General features: G+C 44.5%; 1 protein-coding gene across 3 annotated transcripts; it reads right to left on the reverse strand.

The window, feature by feature from the left end:
• Positions 1-780: 780 nt before the first annotated feature.
• On the reverse strand, positions 781-22,185 carry LOC100123097 (ubiquitin carboxyl-terminal hydrolase 31). Of its 3 annotated transcripts, none has more exons than XM_003424198.5 (7): positions 21,581-22,185; positions 20,260-20,967; positions 5,730-6,100; positions 4,747-5,285; positions 4,249-4,673; positions 3,678-4,163; positions 781-3,437 (listed from the first exon to the last, which is right to left on the reverse strand). In XM_003424198.5, exons 1-7 carry the CDS (start codon positions 21,794-21,796, stop codon positions 3,291-3,293), a joined length of 2,892 nt encoding a protein of 963 aa, XP_003424246.1. In that variant the 5' UTR covers positions 21,797-22,185; the 3' UTR covers positions 781-3,290. The 3 variants fall into 3 exon arrangements, with proteins under 3 accessions (XP_003424246.1, XP_001606702.2, XP_016839979.1); XM_001606652.6 differs by having other exon boundaries at positions 3,630-4,163; XM_016984490.3 differs by having other exon boundaries at positions 3,630-4,163; positions 21,498-22,164.
• Positions 22,186-22,224: the final 39 nt, after the last annotated feature.

Raw genomic sequence — 22,224 nt, forward strand, 5'->3', positions numbered from 1 at the left:
TTTCTCGGAGCTCTACAAAACAAGTTTTACTTATCAGGGACTGAGAAAAAAAATTATCGCGTTGATATGATGGTAGGGGACACGTCGTTCATACTTTTAACTACGTAATTTTTGTTGACGAACTTCAGTCGAACAAATTAAATAGATTAGGACGAGAAAAATAATCTTATTAAGCAAATATTGAATCATTGTTGCGCTGTGAAATCAATAGCAGAAAACCGAAAGCTGTTAATTTCCAAACTAGTAATATACAACCTTGATTTCTAATGCGTCGCTAATCACAATAATTATTCAACATTTTTTCACAAATGACTGCCTGCTTTAGCAAAAAGCAAGTGACAAGGTCGGGACTCGCGTAATTTTCCTGCTTTATTTCAGTGTCAGTGCGCGGCCGGAGTGTATGCCTCTCAACTATATATACATTTTCCTGCACTTACCGTAAATTACACGATAGCAAACGCACTTCCACATCGCGTAGATAAGGAAGCACCTCGACGAGAGTTATTTTGAGAAAAGCCATCGGAGCAGCATCTGCTGTCCTCGATGTCTCTTTTATTATTTGGTAATCGAAAGAGATGATGCGGGAAAGAAGAGTAAAAGAAAGTGAATAAATTACGACACGAGTGGAGCTGCCGAATTAAGTATTGTCGGTGAAGGCTTGCACTTGTAATGCATCTCAAATTTCGCTTGTTACGTAAAGATCAAGTAGGCTTTTTCGGACTCGTTCACAAAGAGAATGAGAGGGCGGTTCGACAATTGAGAAAATAAAAAATAAGCAAATTTATAGACATGTTACATGACAGTGTTTATTTCAACAAAATCAGCGGTAATAAGAGTAATGATAATAGTAATGATAAGAAATCAAAATTCATCCCTTTCAGTCGGCAGGCGTAAATACAATGTGTACATAATAAGGTCTATAAAATAATAGCAATAGCAGACGAAAGTTCAACAAGTTGAATCTTATTTCTTTTAATCTTTCATTCATCTTTACTCGCTCTTTCATTTGTTACACAAGGTCTTTATCTCGAATGGCTACAATCGCAATGTCGTGTTTTTTGCTGTTCGTGTCGTGTACGTGTGTGCACTCGCTAAGCCCTGTCTCCACGAAACCGTGTGACTAGTTGTAAATATTTTTCTTTTAAAATAACTTAAATCTTTTGCTAGCTACGAAATCGTATATATATATTTATATAAATCTTTTGTCACACTTGTCTTCGCGCGCTAAAAAGTACCTGAATTTTGCGCCTGCGTCTTTTTCAATCAATTTTCTTTTTTCGCTCCACAGTTTTTTCATTCATTATTATTCCGTCAAGTTTATTTATCGTTTAATTATCTTTCGAGTTATGTAAAACAAAAACGCTTCATCTGGAATGGTAATTTCAACAACTGGGAGGTTTAGAGGTACTTTTATACGCAATACATTAGTCGAGAACTACCGAAGGTATTTCTTTCTCATTATGAAAAAGCTATGCAGCTCGGGGTATAGACCAAGAAACTCTATCTATTGCATACATAGATTGATCTTGGTCGCTCTTTACGCTATTTTAATATTATAATCTTGTTTTTTCTCTTAGTATCCGAAAGTGTGGAAAAATCTTGAAAAAGTCTATAAGAATTACAAGTCTCCTTTGGATCTTTACGATATAGTGGTAAGCAAATTTTCAACTGCAATAAAAAATGCTCGACAAAGTAATCGTTAAGTAATGGAGGATTATTACAGGAGTGTTAATTATTCAATGCATCGATATCAGTTATTGAGAGATAAGGCCACTAGTGGGTGATACAAATACAATATAAATATTACCTCTAAGCGAAGGCTCGGCAATCGTCGGCAGACAGAGTTTTCTCGGTGGGAACCTCGACAATAACGGTTATCATTAAAAATCGTCCAACTTTTAAAAAATTCCACGCACATTCAACATTCAAACATATCCATACGATACAAAATTTTCTTATTGTCGCTAGCTTACTTTTCTCTCATTTTTTTTTACAAAATTGCTACTTTTTTATTTGTACTCAATAATAAACTAAGGAAAAATCAATTGCATTCGAGTCACGTGATAGGTTCCCACTCATCAATTCCGTCAGTCGACGACTGTATCGAACGCGTTTTAAATGTATTTTTCTGTATGTATATGCTTATACAAATGATAAATGATTAACGAGAAGGTTCACAATGCCTCTTTTTTACCACACGTATAAACTCTTGGACAACACATCTTTCTCTCAGAAAATAACTTACGAACTATATATTTTCATTTATCGTTTTTTTTTCTTATTCCTACGTTCATTTTATCTTACATTAACTAATATACGCAGACTTCACGCATACATCATACAAATATGCTATAAATACAGTAATAATTAATACCTCGAATATAATTCTATATCTTTCAAAGACAGGCTTTTCAACTATCGACCTACTACTCGTGTGGAACTCGAAATCGATAATTGATAACAAAATCGAAAAAAACGTTAAATTCTTGAGATCTCTCGTTGTATGTTCGATTTGTTGTCTTATCGCACAGTTTTGTCTTCGTAATTCCGTATTACGTTTTTGTCTTTATACATTTTACGAAAGAGTATTTGTATACAAATCAGCGAAACCAGTCGAAAGTTGAATACATATTTCTAGCCGCGCTAAAGTATCTTTTGTTTATTTTTCATGCTTGTAACGGGGACGCAAGAATACCACTTTATCGACCGGACTATCAGACACAGAAAATCGAATGTTTTTCAGTACTATCACATATAAGACATTATTTGAAATCGACATCTTTCTCCGTATCAATACTTAAAAACGAATTTTCGAGAAACAAGCACAATTATTCCTTTAAAATTACGAATCCGCGGTAGTGGTTTTCATGAAACGGGTTTTTTTATCAAGTCGCCAGTTTCTTGTAACTAGCACATCGTCTTAACAAAAATAACCGATTCGAAACAAGCATTACCGACGCTTGTACCAGGTACGAGTTTACTTTTCAAACCGTCGCGAAACTACATCGGTGAAGCGGCATCTCGTCCCCTTTAAGATGCGAGAGATAGAGAAAGAATAATAGAGCTTAGACTACGGTAGAAGATGTGTAATCGTCCTCGCGAAACAACTGTCGTCTACGTAGCGGTCGCGCTTGTCGTCGTGGTCGCATGCACAGACACATGACACGCTGAATCCAGGCACTGTAAATATCGAGCCGCGACTCGCCGTCGTCGCTGTAGCTGCTGCTGCTGTTGCCGCCGCCGTTATACCACCACCACAGCCACGGCCGCTCGTGGCCTTAGATCGTGCGTTACAACGTCGATTCGTGGATCACAGCAGACTCTTGATCGCTGCTGCTCAGCGTGCCGTTCTGGATTATCGCAGGCGGCGACGACGACACGCTCACGTGGGGCGTCAACGTGATCGAAGACGTTTTTCTCAGCGGCTTCGGCGATGTCTGCAAGTGCAAAACAACGAATGAATATAGAATAATGTCAAAAGAATATTATACTTTATTTCTATAATCGAACGAAAATTGGCAATGGGTTGAATACTTGAACGCTGATTACATCGACATTTTAACAAACATTCAATGCAAATAAAAAATCAAATTTTCTTAACGTCCAAGTGATACTGATAGATCACTAACCCATTCGATCCTAGTAGGAGTTTCTTCGTCCTCATACTCGTCACCTACCACTGAATTTAACGCAGTCACGTCCACATCTTCTAGGTCCGCCGTAGCGTTGCGTTTTACTGGCTGCAAGGTCGAATAGTTCCTGCCACCTCTGTTGAAATTGTTCAAGTTCTTCTCCTCGATGACCCTCTCCTGGTTCAGCGCTTCCTGCGACTTGCTCTGCTTGTTGCTCATGTTGTTATTGTTGTTATTGTTATTGCCGTTGTTTGCGGGGGCCGAGACGGTGGCAGTCGAGCCGTTCTTATTGAAATAGAAAGGCGGCATCTTGGAGACCCAGTGGTCGATGCCAGAACCAGCGGATGACGTCGAGGCCGCTGACGAGTTACCGGAAGAGGGGTTGTTCGTTAAACCGCGCTTCTGGTAGAACAGTATATAGGCTGCGTTCGTCACTAGATTCGTGTCGTTAACCGCTTCGACTCGCGTGTCGTCGAAAGAGTACCACTGGCTGTCGTAGGGATTACGGCAAAACGCTGTGTAGTGTCCACCCTGAATAGCAAATCAGATTACATCGATAAGTCACGATTCTAATAATTTAATTATATGCAATTTTGTATGACAAACAAAGTCTTACCTGCAGATCCTGTCCGTGGTGGTTGCAGATGGCATAGAGGTCATACACGTTATTATCGTAATTGGTAACGGGTTGCTGCTTGGATGTATGCTTTTTAAAGGTGGGCCAGCCAATGCCAACCGTCGTCGTCGTCACCTGCGAGAGCTGCTGCGCCTGGACACCGTTGCGGGCCAGATGAGGCGTCATGTCGAACCCGTAGAGAGGAAAATCCACCAACATGGTCAGTTTGGACGTCGAGCGTTGTTTTGATTGTTGTCTGAACCTCTTCAAGTGTATCACCAGAATGGCGGGTAGCGACCAGAGGCCAAGCTTCTTCACGACTTCTTGTTTTCTGTTGCAGTGTGGACAGTGCCAGGCATCCTCGACGCCCAGGGTTTCTGCTCTGGTGTACAGGTCGAAGCACTCTTCCAGGGTCACTGTACCGCCTATCAACCAAATCAAAGGATTATATTTTAAAGAAATTAAACAAACATCGCAGAAAACATCGTCCACACCCACCAAACTCCGAGGTGCTCTTCAACTGCTTAACGCTCGCGTGCTCCTCGATCTGATCGGTGTCATCCTGGATGATATTACACTTGGTAGCCTCGTCCCACTCCAGGATGAGCTTCACGTGCTGCGGTCCAGAGTCATCCGCGCAGAGAGCTAACGCCTGCTCGATCTGCTCGGTATACAGAGGATGTTCGACGCACGGGTCGATGCACGGATGCTCATCCTGAACGGGAGTTGCCGCGGGGTCAGCCACTCGGATGTTGAAGAGCCCAGGGCTCTGGGAGGATGTCAGCACGTCGTCGGCGAGGGTAGCGTGCATCTCTTTGAGCAGCAGCTTCTGCAGGTCCTCGTACGACGTCTCGCGGGACACCTGCATCGTGTAAGGGCTGCCGAAGCGCTCGCGCAGGTCACCCTTGACCAACACGTTGATCCAGACCAGGAGTATGTAGGCTTGCTCCGTGGGCTCTTTCAACTGTGGCAGCTCGATGCAGTAGAGCGGGTCGTTCTCCGTTATCACCGACAGCGGCTGGCAGTCCGAGAACGTTCTGTGGAGATAAAGGTTCTGGTTAGAACTAATTATAGAAAAAATGAAAGACGCGATGCCTGGCTATAAAAAATCTCGATGACGCATCGTGTGCTATAAGTAGAGCTATATAAATTCTAATTTGCATCGAATATCATTTTGAGTGACAAAAATTGCCGATCTAAGCGTCGGTTGCAGAAAATTGCTTTCATTGTTCGATAGCATGGTTTTGGTAAGCGATAAACGGTTATTTGTCCAAAGCACTCATGAATCAGCAATATAATGGCGTGACTCGTGCGCTTCATTGGATATCAAAGTTAGACATTGTTCAACATTAACAAAAAAAGGCACAGCGTAAAAATGCATGACGTAAACTTTCAAAAGTATCCGTCCCTGTTTCCTGCAACTATCGCCAATTCTCTGGAAACTATCGGTCGTTACCTCAGCGAGAAGTAAAAAATCTCACCTATGAAAGCCCTCGTCGTGAACTTCGGTCAGCAGCATGTGGTTCTCGTCCACGCGCGTATCGCTGGCCAGTATCTCCCTGAGCTCCTTGACGTTGGCCGACTGGTTGACGCTGACACCGATGCGAACCTGTCGAGGCTGCTGCGAGGTGTAGAGCACGTTGACGAAGAGGCTCATCTGGCGCTGGCTCTGGGGCACCGGCACCGAGACGCAGAGGAACGGGTCGAACGTGTTGGACTGCATCTGGCAGCGCGGACAGGTCAGGCTCGAGCGAAACTGCGCCTGGAAGACCTCGTGCACGAAAGACTTGTTGCAGCGCACGTGATTCGCGAAGGTTTCCTCCGCCACCGATTCCGGCTGGCCGAACGAATTCTGGAATGAGAGGAGGATTTCTTTGGTTAATTTACGATTACATTAAATTGAATGTATTCTTTTTATAAACTTTTGTAAATAAAATATTATGGGCACTCCATTGTAATACAGTCCTTTTTAGAAAGGACAAACATTAGTCGTAAAATTCATCACATCGCTGGAACACAATATAAAACGAAACTCTAGTGTCATACCCGTCGTTAAAAGTACACATAACGACGGTATTATCACGCGCTTTACATAACCCAACCAACGAAGTCATCAAAATTTCAACAATCACCAGCATTTTCGACGGTAAAAAAAAACACGAATAGACAACAAAGCCAGGCTCTGTTTCCGGGTTATTTTCAAAGTCCCAGGCGTTTCCGGTGACGATGATCGCGTCGAAAATTGAAGCCAGCACAGACATGTATTCGTTGTACTTAGCCCTCGGCACGTGCGTGTGTGTGTATCTGGGCTATTAATAGCCGGATGCGTGCGCGAGAGAATATAAAGAAAAAGGCTCCGTCTGTGCGTATGGTAAGTGTGAGTAGGCAGTCGGGAAAAGCGTAGAAGACGATTTTTGTTTTAATTTCGAGACGAGAGACGTCTGCTCTTTTTGTGTAGACCCCAAAAGAGATGCATCGTTATAATGTAGTCTGCGGATGTTACACTCGTGATGATAAATAATTATTATCGTATTTCGAATTAAAAATCATACGTTATTTTCATTCTGAACAAACAACCGACGACGAATATTTAACGATGACTTTTGAAAATAATATTATTTATTATTGCAAAAGCTGAAACAGTGACGAGATACTGTACACAAGAGCAAACTAGATTGTAAGGAAGAAAAAAAAATACATCCATTCAATTCGACTGTAAACACCGGAGCTTTTCAATACATGCATATAAAAACAAAATCCGTTTCCGCGCAAAATATTTGGCACCTGTTTTCTCGCGCGTAAGACCTTCTTTGGCGTCGAGTAAAAAGAAAAAACGTAGAGAGAGAGAATCGTCATGCACTAACAGAGTCGTACAAGACACGTGTACTCTCTGCGGTGACCTTCGAACAGCCTAAATCCTCAAGGCTCCCGCGCAAATAATGCAATTACACAAGCACTCATAATTCGAACAGTCACGTCGCCCGTATACAATTTGGAATAAAAATGCTTCGAGAGAATTTTTTATAAAAAAAGACCCTCCTTTGACCGTTTTGGACAAAATCGCCGTCAAATCAAGCAAACTGCAAACGAGCTACAACGTTGTCCAATCCGGCAAAAATAGCCGCAAGGGCCGAGTATGGAAACGAAAAAATTTGTCGGACGACGTCTAATACTCGCACGTGCGCGGCCTTTTCCTCCCCCGAGTATAACACATACACACTCATCATTGCGGATATCTCTCTGTCTATCGATCCTGTGGCAACCTTGAAACGCTTTCAGGGGTCCAGAGCTGCTGCTGCGCCGCAGGATAAGACGGAAGAGGAAGGACCGGAGTGTGAAAAACAAGAGGACGAAGAAAAGCGGAGGAAAAGGTGAAAGTTACTCAATAAGTTATAATTTCTGGGCTAGGAAACAATGCCTGCGATCTCGTAAAGCCTTGTGTGCTGTATAGTTTTCGAGATGAGAATCTCTTTTATGTATAGGGCTCAGGCGTTGAGAAGTTGATGGTATTAGAGATTGTATGGCTCGTTTGAATTATTCAGTGCACTTAGAACGAATTGTATTTTCAAACGAGGAATGTAAATTTAAGGGAGTATAAATTTAATTGCAGACATCACCCGAGCGGGGTCAACAATCGATTAAAAAAAAAGGCGATAACAAATATTTGCCGATGTGTGCATATGTTGTAATGAATCGCGTCAGTGTATGACTGCGTTATCTCGTCGTCGTCGATTATTAGGCCGTTTACCGAGTACAGCCCGACGACGACGGCGTGACGTTGCGTTATTTATTTTTAAACGACGACGACTCATGAGAATTAGACAGAAAACGGAGCTACGGAACAACGATCGTATTATACATTACACGCTCGGTGATAAGGACGCGGACGTTTTGTGGGAAGTAACGATAAAATTGATCGTCAAGATTGGAAAGGATTTAGATCTTCAGGCTCTGTTATTTATAGATTTTTGATAATTCAGAGAAGTCTCGCGCGATAAGATTGAAACGTAGAGTTTATCACGTCTCCAAATGAAGCGATTTACGAGAGCCCGTATCAGCAACATTCGATTTTTTCATTAACGTACAACACTGAGTACCAACCAAAATTCCGCAGTATCAAAGCCTAAACAAATCTTCTTCCCTTCTCGCACCCTCTAATCCGTTATAGAGAATCGGCCCAATCACGTCCACACATCCCCAACGATATCAGAACAGCTGCTCTCGTAAGACGGAACATAAGTCGTATACGTACACCTCAGTATGATACGAAGAAATCGATCCGACGATGCTTGTGTCAATGTTGGTTACGGGCAAATATCGCGGGTTACACCCCTCCGGAGAGTGAAAGAGCGAAACGCAATCGTCGTATTACTTGCGCAACGCTGACGTACTGCTGCATATCGTGCATCGGGTTTAACAAGTATAGAAAGCGACGATGCTTTTTCGTCGAGTATAAATCGAGATTTTTTTCAAAGAAAACAGGCCTTCGAACGCTGATAAATAGAGACTGCATACTCATTATCTTAATTGTTTCCGTAAACAAGGCTCAGCTCACAGCGGACTATTATAAATTGAAGCGGTGAGACAGAATATTCCAGAAAGAGAGAGAAATAACGGTTTAAAGAATTCAATTACCATCGAGCGAAGGCTCGTGTGTAGTATTAACATATAAGTGTATTCATCTCTCGGCGTTTTTACCTCAGAATTTTCGCCTTATGCGTTTCATTAACGAACGAATTTTAAAAGCCTCCTAATTGCTCGCCCCAACGCGACGCGTCGTGTATCATCGAACGCACACGTGAAAAAAATGTTCAGCCTCGTTACGATATAGCCGCCACTTCTATTAATTATATAGGCGCGCGAGTCGAGCCTACTATATATATTTTATGCAGAAAAACGAGTTTGGTGTATACGAGCGAAGCGCCTACGCGCGTGTGATTAGGAAAAATTTATGGCCTGAAATTTCGTTGCGCGGAGAATTCCGGAGGTTGCTTTGCGTGGGACGAGGCATCGGACTCGAGTTCGGGGTCAATGCTAAGATTTGCCCAGCTACAGTGTGTACGGAGTATATAGATATTGGCTTTTATCGGAAATAATTCAACTTTATCATACAATTCAATAATTGCTAAGTCGCAATGTATAGCAGAGCCTGATGCAACTGAACTCGATGTGTGTCACTATAAAATCCTGCAAATCGCGGGCGGATGGCTTCCTTCAGTTCCTAATCAGATCATAAAAGCATATGCCTCTTCTTTCGCAGCGTCGGCCTTGAGCCCGCCTTTCTGCGATGTTCTTTTCATTCAGCGATAAACCTTATAATAACTCGAGAGTATATTCGATCGACGCCCGCGATCTCGAAGCTTCTCACAATTTTACCCCTTTCAACTTTGAATAGTCGCACATCGCTCGCGCGACTGCGGATGATGCAGTGGACGACGACAGACGCTATGTTGTAATGCCTGTCGCCGCAGGTACGTTATACTAGTGTATAATAGAAGTAGCTACTGCCGGAAGTAATACGCGTCGTCGTCGCTTGGCGGCGAATGAATTGGTCAATGTCAAAGCGGTGCTCGTGCACTTTGTAATGAAAACGCGAACGCGCATAAGCTCGGTCGGTAACCCCGTGTGTGTGTGTGTGTGTGTGTGTGTGTATATATATGCAACCTATAGAGAGAGAGAGAGAGAGAGAGAGAGAGAGAGAGTCTAAACGCGCGGAGGCGACGTGTTCTGTGATTGAGACACAGGGTTCACTGCACTGCTGACTTTTCGAGGTCTGTGTGTACGTATGCGTGCAGTGGGTGTATCTATGTGGGTCTTGGTTGCTTAAATATGTCAGGGGATGAGGTTTTTATTTACTACTATCACGGCTCAATTATATACGACGCCCACGAGACTCTGGGAGCTTGAAAAGGATGTAGTTTAGAGTTTCTGCGACGCGTGGCGAAGAAAAAGCGCTGATCCGTGAGTCTTAATTCAAGAGGCTTATGTACTACGCAGTGGCAGGATGAAATCCGAGCGTTTGACTGTATGACTGATTAAAAGTAGACTAGATGCTTGTGTTGTGCGTTCACTTTTTTTTATCAAAATTTTTACGAACCATCTCTCGCGAAAGTATATAAAGCGGAGAATAGACGGTTGAAATTTGAAAGAGACGAACGCGTAGCGGGAGATATGACATTCCTTACATAATTTCGCACTCGCGTCTCTCGGGGCGGGGGCGGTACACTCCTTACGGGACGCACACGTGCGCTATTTTTAGAGCTCTCTTTCTCATTTTGAATTCCTCGCGGAATTGATTCCCGACGACGGTTTATTGATTCGGCGACGCGGATGACGGAAACTAGTTCACCTTCTCTCGTCGCGCCTGTAGCAGTTAATGATTTCTGCACGAGTTGCGCTAATTGGAAAACGTTCGGTGGTGAGATTGAGCTTGTGATGTTGTGAATTTTCGATACTTCTATATATAGATGTATACTGACGATTTAAGAGATCTCAAGACATGTCGCAAAACCGAGGCCCGAAAAAAAATCATCGCCGTCGTCGTCGTCGGTTTACGCAGAGCATCATCGGTTCCCTCGGCGAAGAATCTCGCGCATCGCAATCATCCGCATTGTCACGGCTCGCGCCGCGCGCGAGAGCAATTTCGCCTCTTCTCTTCTCTCTGCACTCTCTCGAGCCTATAGGGAAGTGCAAGCGCTTTGTTTCGCGCTGATGACGGGGAGATCGGTTTGAATCGCTCGCAAATTGCGTCGACGAGCGAAATTGTGCGATGTAGGTTTGCAAAAACCGACGGCGAAATTTTCCAGAAAATTGATAACTCTCGCAGAGACTGTACTATACTCTCGCGATGATCCAGTAGCAGCGGCAGCGTAATCTCGTAATTGCCCCCGAGACGCGCTTCTCCTTTTCTCCTTTACGATGATATGCACTGCAGTCTCCGATACCGTCGAAGTCGAGCTCGCTCTGGTGGCGGGAATCCGAGACTCGCGCGCGGATGCTGCGCTTTCGTTTTGTGCTCTTCGAGCGCTTAACTGCTATTTTCGGTCGTACACGCAAGAGAAGGATCGTTTGTTTGCTGCAGGGAAGATTGAGTCGTACGAGCTTCGCGATGAATCACATAGCTCTTTGTTACATCGTTCGCTCTAACGCGGATATCTCTATGCAACGATTAGAAATCGCTCCAAATACCGATCGATCTATCAAAGCTAGTGACTTTTCCGATAACGACAGCACAGTTCATCCGATTTCCCTTTCGGTTAACCGAACGCCATATGTATATATACAGCGAAATTCGTTCGACTTTCGATATACCCACTGCACGGAAGAGCTGTGTACAATATCGTCGCAGTGGCGGCAGAAGTGAAATCGCTTCCTTGTTATTGCTACGGGCCGATTGTTGTGTGTATACACGCGTGCTTTTGTTCTTCCGCTTGTAGTATACAGTCGAGGGACTTTACGAGGACGGTTATTAGGACGACGGCGTCGATGCGCGCATTGGAAACTTCGCGCGGTCGTTGACGCTCTCGTCTTTTGTTTTCTTTTCGTTCTTCTTATATTAACTTTGTTATACACGACGGTTCGAATTTCGATCGGGATGTTCTTGTATAGCCTCTCGCTGGAGAGAAGAAAATGTAAAATTTCAATAATACAAAAAAAAACCGTCGTCTCGCGGAAACAGGACTCGTCCGACTTTGCATTTTATGTGTAAGATCCTCTCTCGCGCCTTTGCGAGTAGTAAACTCGCCTCGCGTTACGCGGCGGATCTTTAATCTTATTACGAGTCTCCGGCTCTCAGATGCGGGATTTAATTACGCAAGCCGAGCGTTAACGCTTTTTTTCTCTCTCGGAGGAGTATTATTATTCCGTTCTGGATCAGCGCTCGTTACATGCAACGGTTGCGTTTGCTTTAAAAATGCAAGTTTTTTTATGACAAATCGGTGTAAGCATATTCGAGGTGAAAATTCATCGAAACGCACTATGCTTAGACTATGCTGTATTCGAACAAACGGAAAAAGTATTACGTCGCTTTTTCGTATGACGCTTTCTCTGAACTTTCGTTTTCCTCGCAACACCACCGCCTACTTCCGTCGTTACACTCACATTAACACACAGAGTACTACTTATACGCCGCTTTTTATCGTCGTAATATGAATATTTTCGAGTTGACGTAAAAGTTGAAAAAAATAACAAAGAACGATGTTTACCCTCGCAGCCGCAGCTCGTTATAGAGCTATCGATTTTCGCGCGCAAACGCAAGGAAACATTAGCGCGAAGAGCCTCAGCGCGCATGAATTAAAAGTACATAAAAGAGCGATAAAGCATCTCGAATACTGCGTATAAATCCCGTTGAATTTATTCCGCAACCTCTATACCGCGTGTATATAAGGACCCCCGGCTTATTTATCGGCAAAAACTCTGCCCATTAACCGCATAAATTATTCCGAAAAATCTGTCTCTTTCTCTCCTTTGTTTACGCTCGACCAGCCGAGCGAGGAGACCTTCCAAGAGATAAACCAACGGAGGCTTAGAATTCACGGGCCACAAGGCCGTGGATTACTTTTCCTCCGACGAGTGTGTTTCTTTCTCTGATACGGATGCCAAGCGAGTACAGCCGTGTAAAATGCGTACACAGCGCGATGGAAAGTGAAAATCGAAATCGGAGAGCGGCTGCTTTTTGGAACGACGACCGAAGGGGCCGACGACCTTGTGTGCGTGTCATGTTTTATTTCTGTTGCGACAGGACACGTCGCAGTGCTTCGATTATGTATATTTCGTTGAGAAATTTTACGGCCGAGAAAGGCAGGCCGTTCGCAAAAATTTAACTAGCTTCTCTCAAGGCTGATGCGAACGAGGAAAAAACTACATCGACTACGATAATTTTCTAGTTTAAAAAGTGTGTATAACGCGAGTCAAAGCTCGACAGCGGTGCATTATCCGCGCACAGCTTGACAGTTACTCTTCTCACGTCCGAGCATCTCGGCTGATTTCGAGCGACACGAAAGTCGAGCAACCGTTAAGCTGCCGCTATATTCCAGCGCTATCCGTCGTCGTCGTCCTCGCGGTCATCACTCTAATCCTCGAGCTCTGTGCGGTTCTCTCTCCTGCCGTCGCGCATTTTTACCTCTCTTCCACTTCCTTCCTTTTCGTTTCCTTTTTTACACCGCCGAGAGAGAGAGAGAGAGAGAGAGAGAGTTTCCCCGCGCGCAGATGTGTACCGTTATATACTCGCCTTGGGTTATATTCTATTTTCGTGTACGGCTCTCTGGAAGAGGAGATAAGTTCTTTTTTTCCTCTTTTTAACGGAAAGAAAACTAGGAGAGGGTGTTTTTTTTTATCGGGATAACTAGAGGCTGATTGATGGCCACCGAGACTTGATTTTCGCATAGTCTTTGCTACTATTTTTCCGAGAGTGTACTAACAATAAATAAAGTGCAACGCGTTCGAGCTGAACACCGGAGATTTTTTTTCAGACGCCCGCAACGTGTCACACTTGGAAGCTTGCCCGAAGCGATAAACGCGTTTCAAGGCGTTAGTGGCACAAAAACACGCCGCGCGGCCTTGCGAATTTCATAAATATCGAGAGAGAGAGAGCCTGCTGCACATCATGGGTCAGAAAGTAACGTTTCGACGAACCCGACCCCCCGTATACACATTATGCTATGGAATGTGACGAGAGGGGGTCGCATTACGGTACGATCGTATATGCGACACGAAATTTCACTCTCCGATGCATATGCACATCGGGGAGAGACTATAACGGCGAGCTAATAGTCCCTCTAATCGGTTATACGTGTTACGGTATAGATAAAGTGAAAATAGCTCATGTATAGCTTTTCGTCAATTTTCTCTAACGGTATACACAACTCACGCTTATTTCGCAGCGTCGAATTTTCTCAGAGGAAGGAAAAAAATAAAATCGTCCCTGTAGGCACAAACGAGACTCACACGCACGAGCAGCGCCTCTCAAGAAAGGCGATAAATTAATATTCGAGGCGACAAAAACTCTCTCCAAGGGCACAGCTGTGTAGTATGCTCGTATACACGCGCTTTTAAATCCCCATTGAAACGATCGCCACGTGAGACGTCACGTTCGACGACGGGCTGCACTTGTTTTTTTTTTCGGGTTCCGGGAAGCGATCGTCGTCCTGTTTTTCGTAAGTATATACGCGGTTTATTGTTCGACTGAGAAATAACGAGCGAAGTAGTGTGTTTCTTTTATCGGCGATATCGTTGTGCTTCATTGCATTTTTCCGGAGTGACGAGTCGAACGTTGCTGAGCGGTGAGTGTGACTTTTCTCGCAATCGTTACAAACGCGCGTTATACGAACAATAACAAAAATTTTTATTGTACAGAATATAAGAGAGTATATAATGCCTATAAGGAGGGAAAAAGCTGTATTTTGAGAGCTTATCAACCTGCTGCTCTCTATTATTATTCATCAGGACGCATCCGAAGAATTCCGCTTAGTCACACGCCTCGTATAGGAATTTTTATCGCATTGATAACGACTACGGCCACGTATACGTTAACCGTAACGAAATACACCGAACGCGAGCATACACGAAAAACTCGGGCACGAAAGTTATGAAAGAGGAATTTTACTAGGCGAACTTTTCCCCTCTGTGACGAAAAGAAAAGAGTGAGCGAGAAAGAGAGAGAGAGAGAGAGAGAGAGAGAGAGAGAGAGAGAGAAATATCGGGCCGAGTCGCTGATTGGATTTTCGAATTTACGAGCCGAGAGCCGAGAGTGATTTTTTATCTAATCGCGAGCTACATGCTCAATCTCTCTCTTTCTCGCGTGTGTGCATTATTTATAAACAGTTTCGATGCGTTTCCACGTCGTGTGTTCTCGGAGCTAAGGAAGAAGTGTGTACGTAATACTGATTGAAAATTTTTCTCTCTTATGCAGCTTTTCCCCTGACAATATACCGGCTCTTTTTTGCATCAATGAGTCATTCTGTAACCCTGAATGAGGTCTCGCTGTAGGCTATAGCCGATGTATACACACACACACACACACACACACACACACACACAGAGTATAACTATATATAAAGCCTGGCAGTTCAAGGTACTTATAACGCGTTCGTTCTCATTGCTGCGTCGAAATTAATTTCGCGACGTTCTAGTCGGTAGCTTCCATTAACTTATTAGTATATAAACGTTATAACCCAAAGGAACATAAACACAGAGTGCAATATAGATAACGCAATCAATTCCACTAAGTGTCTGTATACTCGTCGCTTCGGTATATCAAATTGAAGGAGAAAAATAATTTTTGAAGGTAAATACACGTGTCACCGGCCACGTCTCCGTTTCGTGCCTCGACTACTCATTACACGCGCGAAAGAGAAAAAACAAACGTTCTCGCGCGCGTGTAAAAAGAGAGGCTCGAGGAAAAAAAGGTCGCAAACTCGCCTTGAATTTCGTCGTCGCTGCTGTGGGTTTCGCGATGCCCGTAATGCCGAAGCCGCCACGACTGCATCGAAGCATTATAAAAATGTGGAACTAATTGTGAGTCACTTGTTGTTGCGCTCGTTGAGTGTGCATTTTTTTTTGCGTGGAAACAACAGAGCTGGCAATCGATTGGAAAGGTTTATGAAAGAGCGAGGCAGTTCGAATGCGTTTTTTGTTTTTGGAATGACGTATATGAAAAAACTCTGGAAAGCTGATAACAAAATTTTTATGGTTTCCGGATACCGTTCAATGCCCACTTTTATTGCACTCGTAAAGGAAAATTTTTTTCAGATAACAATGTAGCCAGCAATACATGCCCAGCAAGAACGAAAACTTCACCTCTGCGCTCGATACCCTCGACTTAATTAATCTCTCGTGAAATTCATAAAAGTGTCGCAGCTCTCGTTTCTCCCTCTCGGCGATTTTTGCAGGTCGACTATACGCACGTGCCTCGTTACCGAAATTATCGCCTCGGAAAAGAAGGAGGAGGCGTTTGCCGACAAAACGAATGTTTGGAGCTTAATTAAAAGTAATTAGACGCGCCTCTTAGCACCGAGAGGCCTTTTTAGAGCAGGCTGCAACGTTTTGTTCTCGGCGCGAAGCTACTCCGACGTCCGAGTGCGATAATTCTTCGGTCGTGTGAGGTGAAGAAATATATAAATCCACAGTTCAAAACTGCCTCCTCCTCGCCGATTGTACTGACCCGAGGGCGTTTGCTCGGCGCGGCAAAAAATCGAGAGGCGAGCATAAAAGACGTGCAGTTTTATATTTACGTCCCGGCGATTGGATAACTTGACCGCGGCGAGTCGCGACCGATCGTTTTCAATCGCGAATAGTACCCCGAGCCATATATCCACACACACACATTCACTCGTCACTCGACTCTACTTCTTTTTTCTCTCTTTCAGGTGCAACGTCTGCTGATAAAAAGCTTGCTTCGGATACATCGAAAGTTTGATGACATTTTTATCATCGCAGATCGGGTTAATCGAACGCGAGTGAATCAATCGCGGGAAAACCAGTGCTAAAAAAAATAATAAGATAATTCCCATTCCACGCGCGCGCGAACTTATCACAGTGTAATTAATTGCCGATCGAAGCCCGATAACTCCCCGCGATATTATTATCGTCTCTCTCTCTCTCTCTCTCTCTCGAGATTATCATCGCCGCAGCGATTAACTCAATCCCACCAGCCATTAGCGCTTTCCCGAGACTCTCGCACCTCTCACGTGGCACATTTAACGGATTAAAAACATTACACACTCTCTGCGCAGCTCTGGCGCACGGCGAATAACTACATTACTCAACATCGAGAGAAATTCCCACAGCTGTCGACGCTGCGGCTCGCGAAAAAAGGGTTAAAAACTTTCGACAGTCCCGCGATTATGCGACGTCGGTGGTAATTGCACGGCTCGTATCGCCGTGTTTTTTGAAATAATAAACATCTGCAGCAACAACAGCAGCGTAACGTCTCTCCTTCTCGCAGGCAAGCTGTGAGAAGAGCTAAAAATCCTTGAGCGCCAAATTAAATGCAATTACAGCATACTTTCTCGCGTAAAAGCGTCGTCGTTAAATGGTGTACTGCAGCGTTGGCATACTGGGTGGCCGCTCGAGTATTTCGCGTTTGAGACCGTAACAGACATCGTCGCGTGTCGAGAAAGAGAGAGAATATTCGCAAGAGACGATCTAATTAGCCGCGCGATATAGACACCTTCGCGACTTTCTAAAAAAATAAAGAAACAGAGTAATCGATGAGAAGAGCAGGAGAAGAAGCTTCTCCGAGAAATCGTTCTCCGGAGTCACCCAGTATAGAGCTCGCGGGAACCGGCCGGTCTCTCCTTAAGCAGGGCCTTTCCGATCACGATCCTCTCTTTCGCGGCCGCAATAAAATGCCTCCCACTCTCTTCCTCTCTTTGTCAGCCTCCTCTAGAGCTCTATGCTGCAGCTTCTTCTACTCACGGGAGAGAAAGAGGGACTCGTGGGTGCCCAGGAAGCAGAATCTTCCTGTGTGTGTGTGTGTGTGTGTGTGTGTGGATTTACGATGGCTCGAGATAAGCCAGAGATGATCGTTAAGGAGGAGGATCGGTATGTTTGGATACGGAAAGTCATCAGGATCGGCTTTGTTGCCCGGCGATATCAACACGCGGAGGTGTTGATGCGCGATCAGACCTTTGGAATTTTTCTCTATCCCTCTCGTGGACCTTGGAGTCGTAATTGCTCTTTTGACGTTCGAGGAAGTATAACAGCGTCGTAATAGCCATACTCTCAAAGTTGAGACAATAAAGCCGAGAGAGATAAACTCCTCTCCGACATCCGGTATCGAGCGACTGATTCAACGAAAAACCGATGCAACGACGAGTTCGAGCACCCCTTGTACACAGTACACCGAAATAAAAAACAACAACGCCTCCGCACCGTACACACACGCGTGAAAAAAAGGCAAGAATGATTCATCCTGATGTGCCGGCTTATAATACCATACGCCGTACGTATACTCTCCTCCCGCGCTTCTTGCGTCACTGCGCGTTGCCGTAATCGGCCCCGACTCTTATTCAAGTATGTGCAGCGTGTGTGTGTGTGTGTGTGGAGGCGACATTCGAGAAGCGACTGCAGCACGGCGTTGTATACATTCGCGCGTGTGTATACACGCGAAAGAAAACAATATGCGCGGACTGCGCCTCTCTTTTGTTCTCCTCTCGGCTTTTGCGCGCGCGTGGATTATTCGGTGTGTTCGGATTATACTGTAAGTTTTTTGGATAAGAGTCGAAAAAATGACTCTATTATACGCCGGGGAGGATTTTCGGAGTCGAGCTAAAAGAGCGACTTGAAAAATTCTGGAATATCCACATGGCCCTTAAGATTTTTACGCCATGACGGCATCAGAAATCCTACACCGACGGTCGTTCAAAACGATGACGCGATCGCTAGCGCCTATAAGTATAGTTTCAACCTTCTCACGAATTCCACTAAATTCAATTACCGACCGAATCGTCGTTTAAAAGCCCAGCTCATCGGGGGAATCCCCGCCGCACCTAATCACGAGCAGCACACGGGATACGCAAAAGAAACTGCAGCTCAAAAGATTCTCATCATCAGAGAGAACGAGCGAACCGGAGAGTAGGGAACAGGTACCTGCTATTCAAGACTCCGCACTGCACATAATGGCCCGCCTCGAAATTTCTCTCGGACTGTACTTACTCTACTCTCCTCGGCTGCGACTCTATACTCTCCGACATCGCCCCAGGGGCATATTTTCGGTGCATTCCTTCACGCGCCTTCTTCTCCCACTTATTTATTTCCGACGCAAAATACATTTGGGTTAAGGCCACGTGTGGCGGCGGCGCGCGAGTATAAAAACGCACACGAGAGAGGATTTGATTTTCGAACGAGGGAGAGTTGCTATAGAGTGTATTGAGATTAGAGGGACGTTAATGGGGGAATTGATTCGGCGGTACCCGCGCGATAGGTCTGGGTTGACTCTGTGAGTGATGCGGAGCTGATTTATGGGACGGGCTGTGATTTTCTACGATGTTATTTTTGATTTGCGGGGGAGGCAGAGCTTCATTTCGAGGAGTTTATTTTATGGAAGAGAACTTGCGTGGAACGTCGCACTTTCTCCGTTGGCTATTTATTCGTTCTATTTTTTTTTTTTTTTTAAACAACGTTCGATAACTTATTGGAAAATTTCTCTATACCCCGCGTTCCAGATTCCTATAGTGATTATCAGTGAGTAGAAAACTCGTAATTACTCGCTCTCTACTTCCAAAGCAAATATAGTTTTATTTAGAAATTCCCAATTACAGAGAGCGACGCGACGCGATGGAATTAGAAGAAGACGACGACGACGTATCCAAAGAAGAGGCGCAACAAAAAAAAAAAAGAGTAGCGCACGAGACGAAGTGACCGAGCGACCGACTATGTGCGCGGAGAGGAAGCCGCCAAGGCTCTATACTATACATCGCGTCTAACGGAAAAGGCGTTCTAAAGTCGAGCAAACACAGAACGCGTCTTCCTGCCGATTGACTGCGCAATCGATTTTTTTTTTCTACTCTTTTAATTGATCTCTGGCCTTGGATCTATGTAAGCTAGTCTTGTTTGATTTGTTCCATCGGAGCGAATTAATTCTTCATCCTACACAGCATTGCTCATCGTGTGCTGATTTGTAAAGGGAAGCCGCTCTTTGTTTACACTATACGCTCATACACGTATACATCCTGTAGCCGCAGCTGGTGTGCTTTGCATTATAGAGCGATGTCTTTTTTTATGGAACGTTTCGGAGACGCGCGGAAGATTACGTTGCGCAATGCGTACAACCTTATTCCTCTGTCGAATGCACCGCAACGCTCGGATGTTTTTTTGCGAGTTCAACGCTTGATTGTATATAGCGCTGATGTTGTCTTTGTGATTCATAGCAGTGTTTGCCGACGACGTCTGAGAATTTTCTATACTCGTTGGAGCGGTTGTTTTGAAACGTTAATTCGATGACGTAGGATGCATTGGCTATAGGATGATTATCAATGCTCAAATGAGAGGATATAGAAAGCTGAGACTCACCTTTATGATCTTGTACTTTTTGTTGGTCGCTTGATTGAGGTCCTCGTGTACTTTGTCCAGCAGCCACAGTAAGAATTCTTGGGCGTCGTGCTGCAGATTGCCCCGGTACTGGCTTCCATACTTGTCCACGACACTCTTAAAGGCAGTGCTCATCTCGGGGTCATACTGACAGCTCCATATTGCCTTCAGCAACAGAGCAAGCTGTTCCGTTATCTCTCCCTTGGTGCCAAACTTCTTGGAGTTTAACTTTTTATTTTTCGACAGATCATCCTTGTAAGTGTCCATCACAAAGTACTTGGCCAAACGGTCCGTGTGGGACAAACACTGTAACACTGCGTTCATGAAGCACGTATTGCCATGGTTCCTCAGGCCAATGACACCGGGAACTCGGTCTGGAGGTATATTGGGTGGCCTGCTTGGCGGTACCCTTATGTCACCCGCACTGGATCCAATGTCGTCTCTACTGGCACCCTTGTGGCCCTGGGTATTGATGTTCACGAACTTCTTGCATGCCTTAATAATTTGCTTGGTCCAGGAGGGTCTCTTACTCCCTGCGGATAGCCTACCCTGGTCCATGATAGGCTGCTCTGTGTCCTTTATCAGCTCTCGTTGGCTTAGGTGCTTAGGTCGTCTCTTGGACGATTGCAACATATGTAAAGGTAATGTGAAGGCTCTTTTCAGATTGCTTTTTCTTGCAGATGAATTAATCTGAAATTTGAATGTACATTAAGATTAGATTAAAGAGCTACTTCTACACATTTGAATGAAAACACAAATGTAAAAATGACTATGCATGTAGACATTAATTCAAGAAAATAAACAAAGACAGTCTATTTACATTTCCAAGAAGATTGCAAGCTTCTAGAACATATTCCTGTTCAGTTATTCTTATATTCATAAATAAATATCTGCCTACAGACTTCTGAGAAATATATAACAATTAGCTTAATCGAATGCAAGCATGATACACGACTCTCAATTTGAAGTGCCATAAACAACAAATATTATCTACAGCAGTGTCACTGTAGGTTAGATCCCAAGAAGCTGAGAATAAAATGGAACAATGATCTCAGATGCAACGACGTGCAGACTGAATTCAAAGCTAGAAATAGCTAACGCAGAAATAAAACTACAAAATATAAATGCCTGGCATCTAGATGACTGGAAACCTAGTTTCTCTACTATGTCTGTCTACTGCAAAACCTAGCTGACATATAGTATTCCCAAGTTATCCTTACTCCTATTAACCGTACAAGGACATATTCCAGTCAATATCGAATGCAACACATCCTTGAGCATCATCACCATCACCAGATCTCACCTCCAGAGTAGTCGTAGCATTGTTACTCTGCACTACTCCCACAGCACTGCTCATTGTTTGGGTGTCCTGGTTATAGCTCTCCTGCTCAACGCCCAACTCACCCTCGGAGACGGACTTGACGACGCTCTGATCGACGTCGAGCAGGTTATTACCCTGGGCTGAAACACCGCCGTCGCTGCTGCTTACCAGCAGCGTCGTCCCGGTGGCCGGACTCATCCTGCGGCTACCTCCTCGTCGCGAAGCCCCGGGGCATATCGTCGTTTCTCTCTCTCTCTCTCCCTCTTGCTCTTTCACCTCACACGCGCACTGACTCCTGGACCTCCAGGATACCTATACGTGTAATCGGCGTCCTAATGCACTGTGACACAAACACACGATGCAAGTACGAGAAAATTTATATATATATATATATATATATATTCGCGCGTATGGGGATGATGCCGCGAGTGTTGTGCACTACTAATGTAACAAACGGGAGTAGGATGTGGCTCGAACTCGCGTCGGCGGACACTGCTGCTGCACTGAGGAGTGTAACCGATGGCGGCCATTTGCCGTCTCGTATAACGTGCGAGTTTTCTTCTCTGTTGCTCCCGCTACTGGGCTCTCCCACGAGTCGAGTCTTTGGGCGGCTCGCGGATTGGATG

The sequence above is a fragment of the Nasonia vitripennis genome, chromosome 3, assembly GCF_009193385.2.
Source record: "Nasonia vitripennis strain AsymCx chromosome 3, Nvit_psr_1.1, whole genome shotgun sequence".
In the NCBI taxonomy this organism is placed as follows: Eukaryota; Metazoa; Arthropoda; class Insecta; order Hymenoptera; family Pteromalidae; genus Nasonia; species Nasonia vitripennis.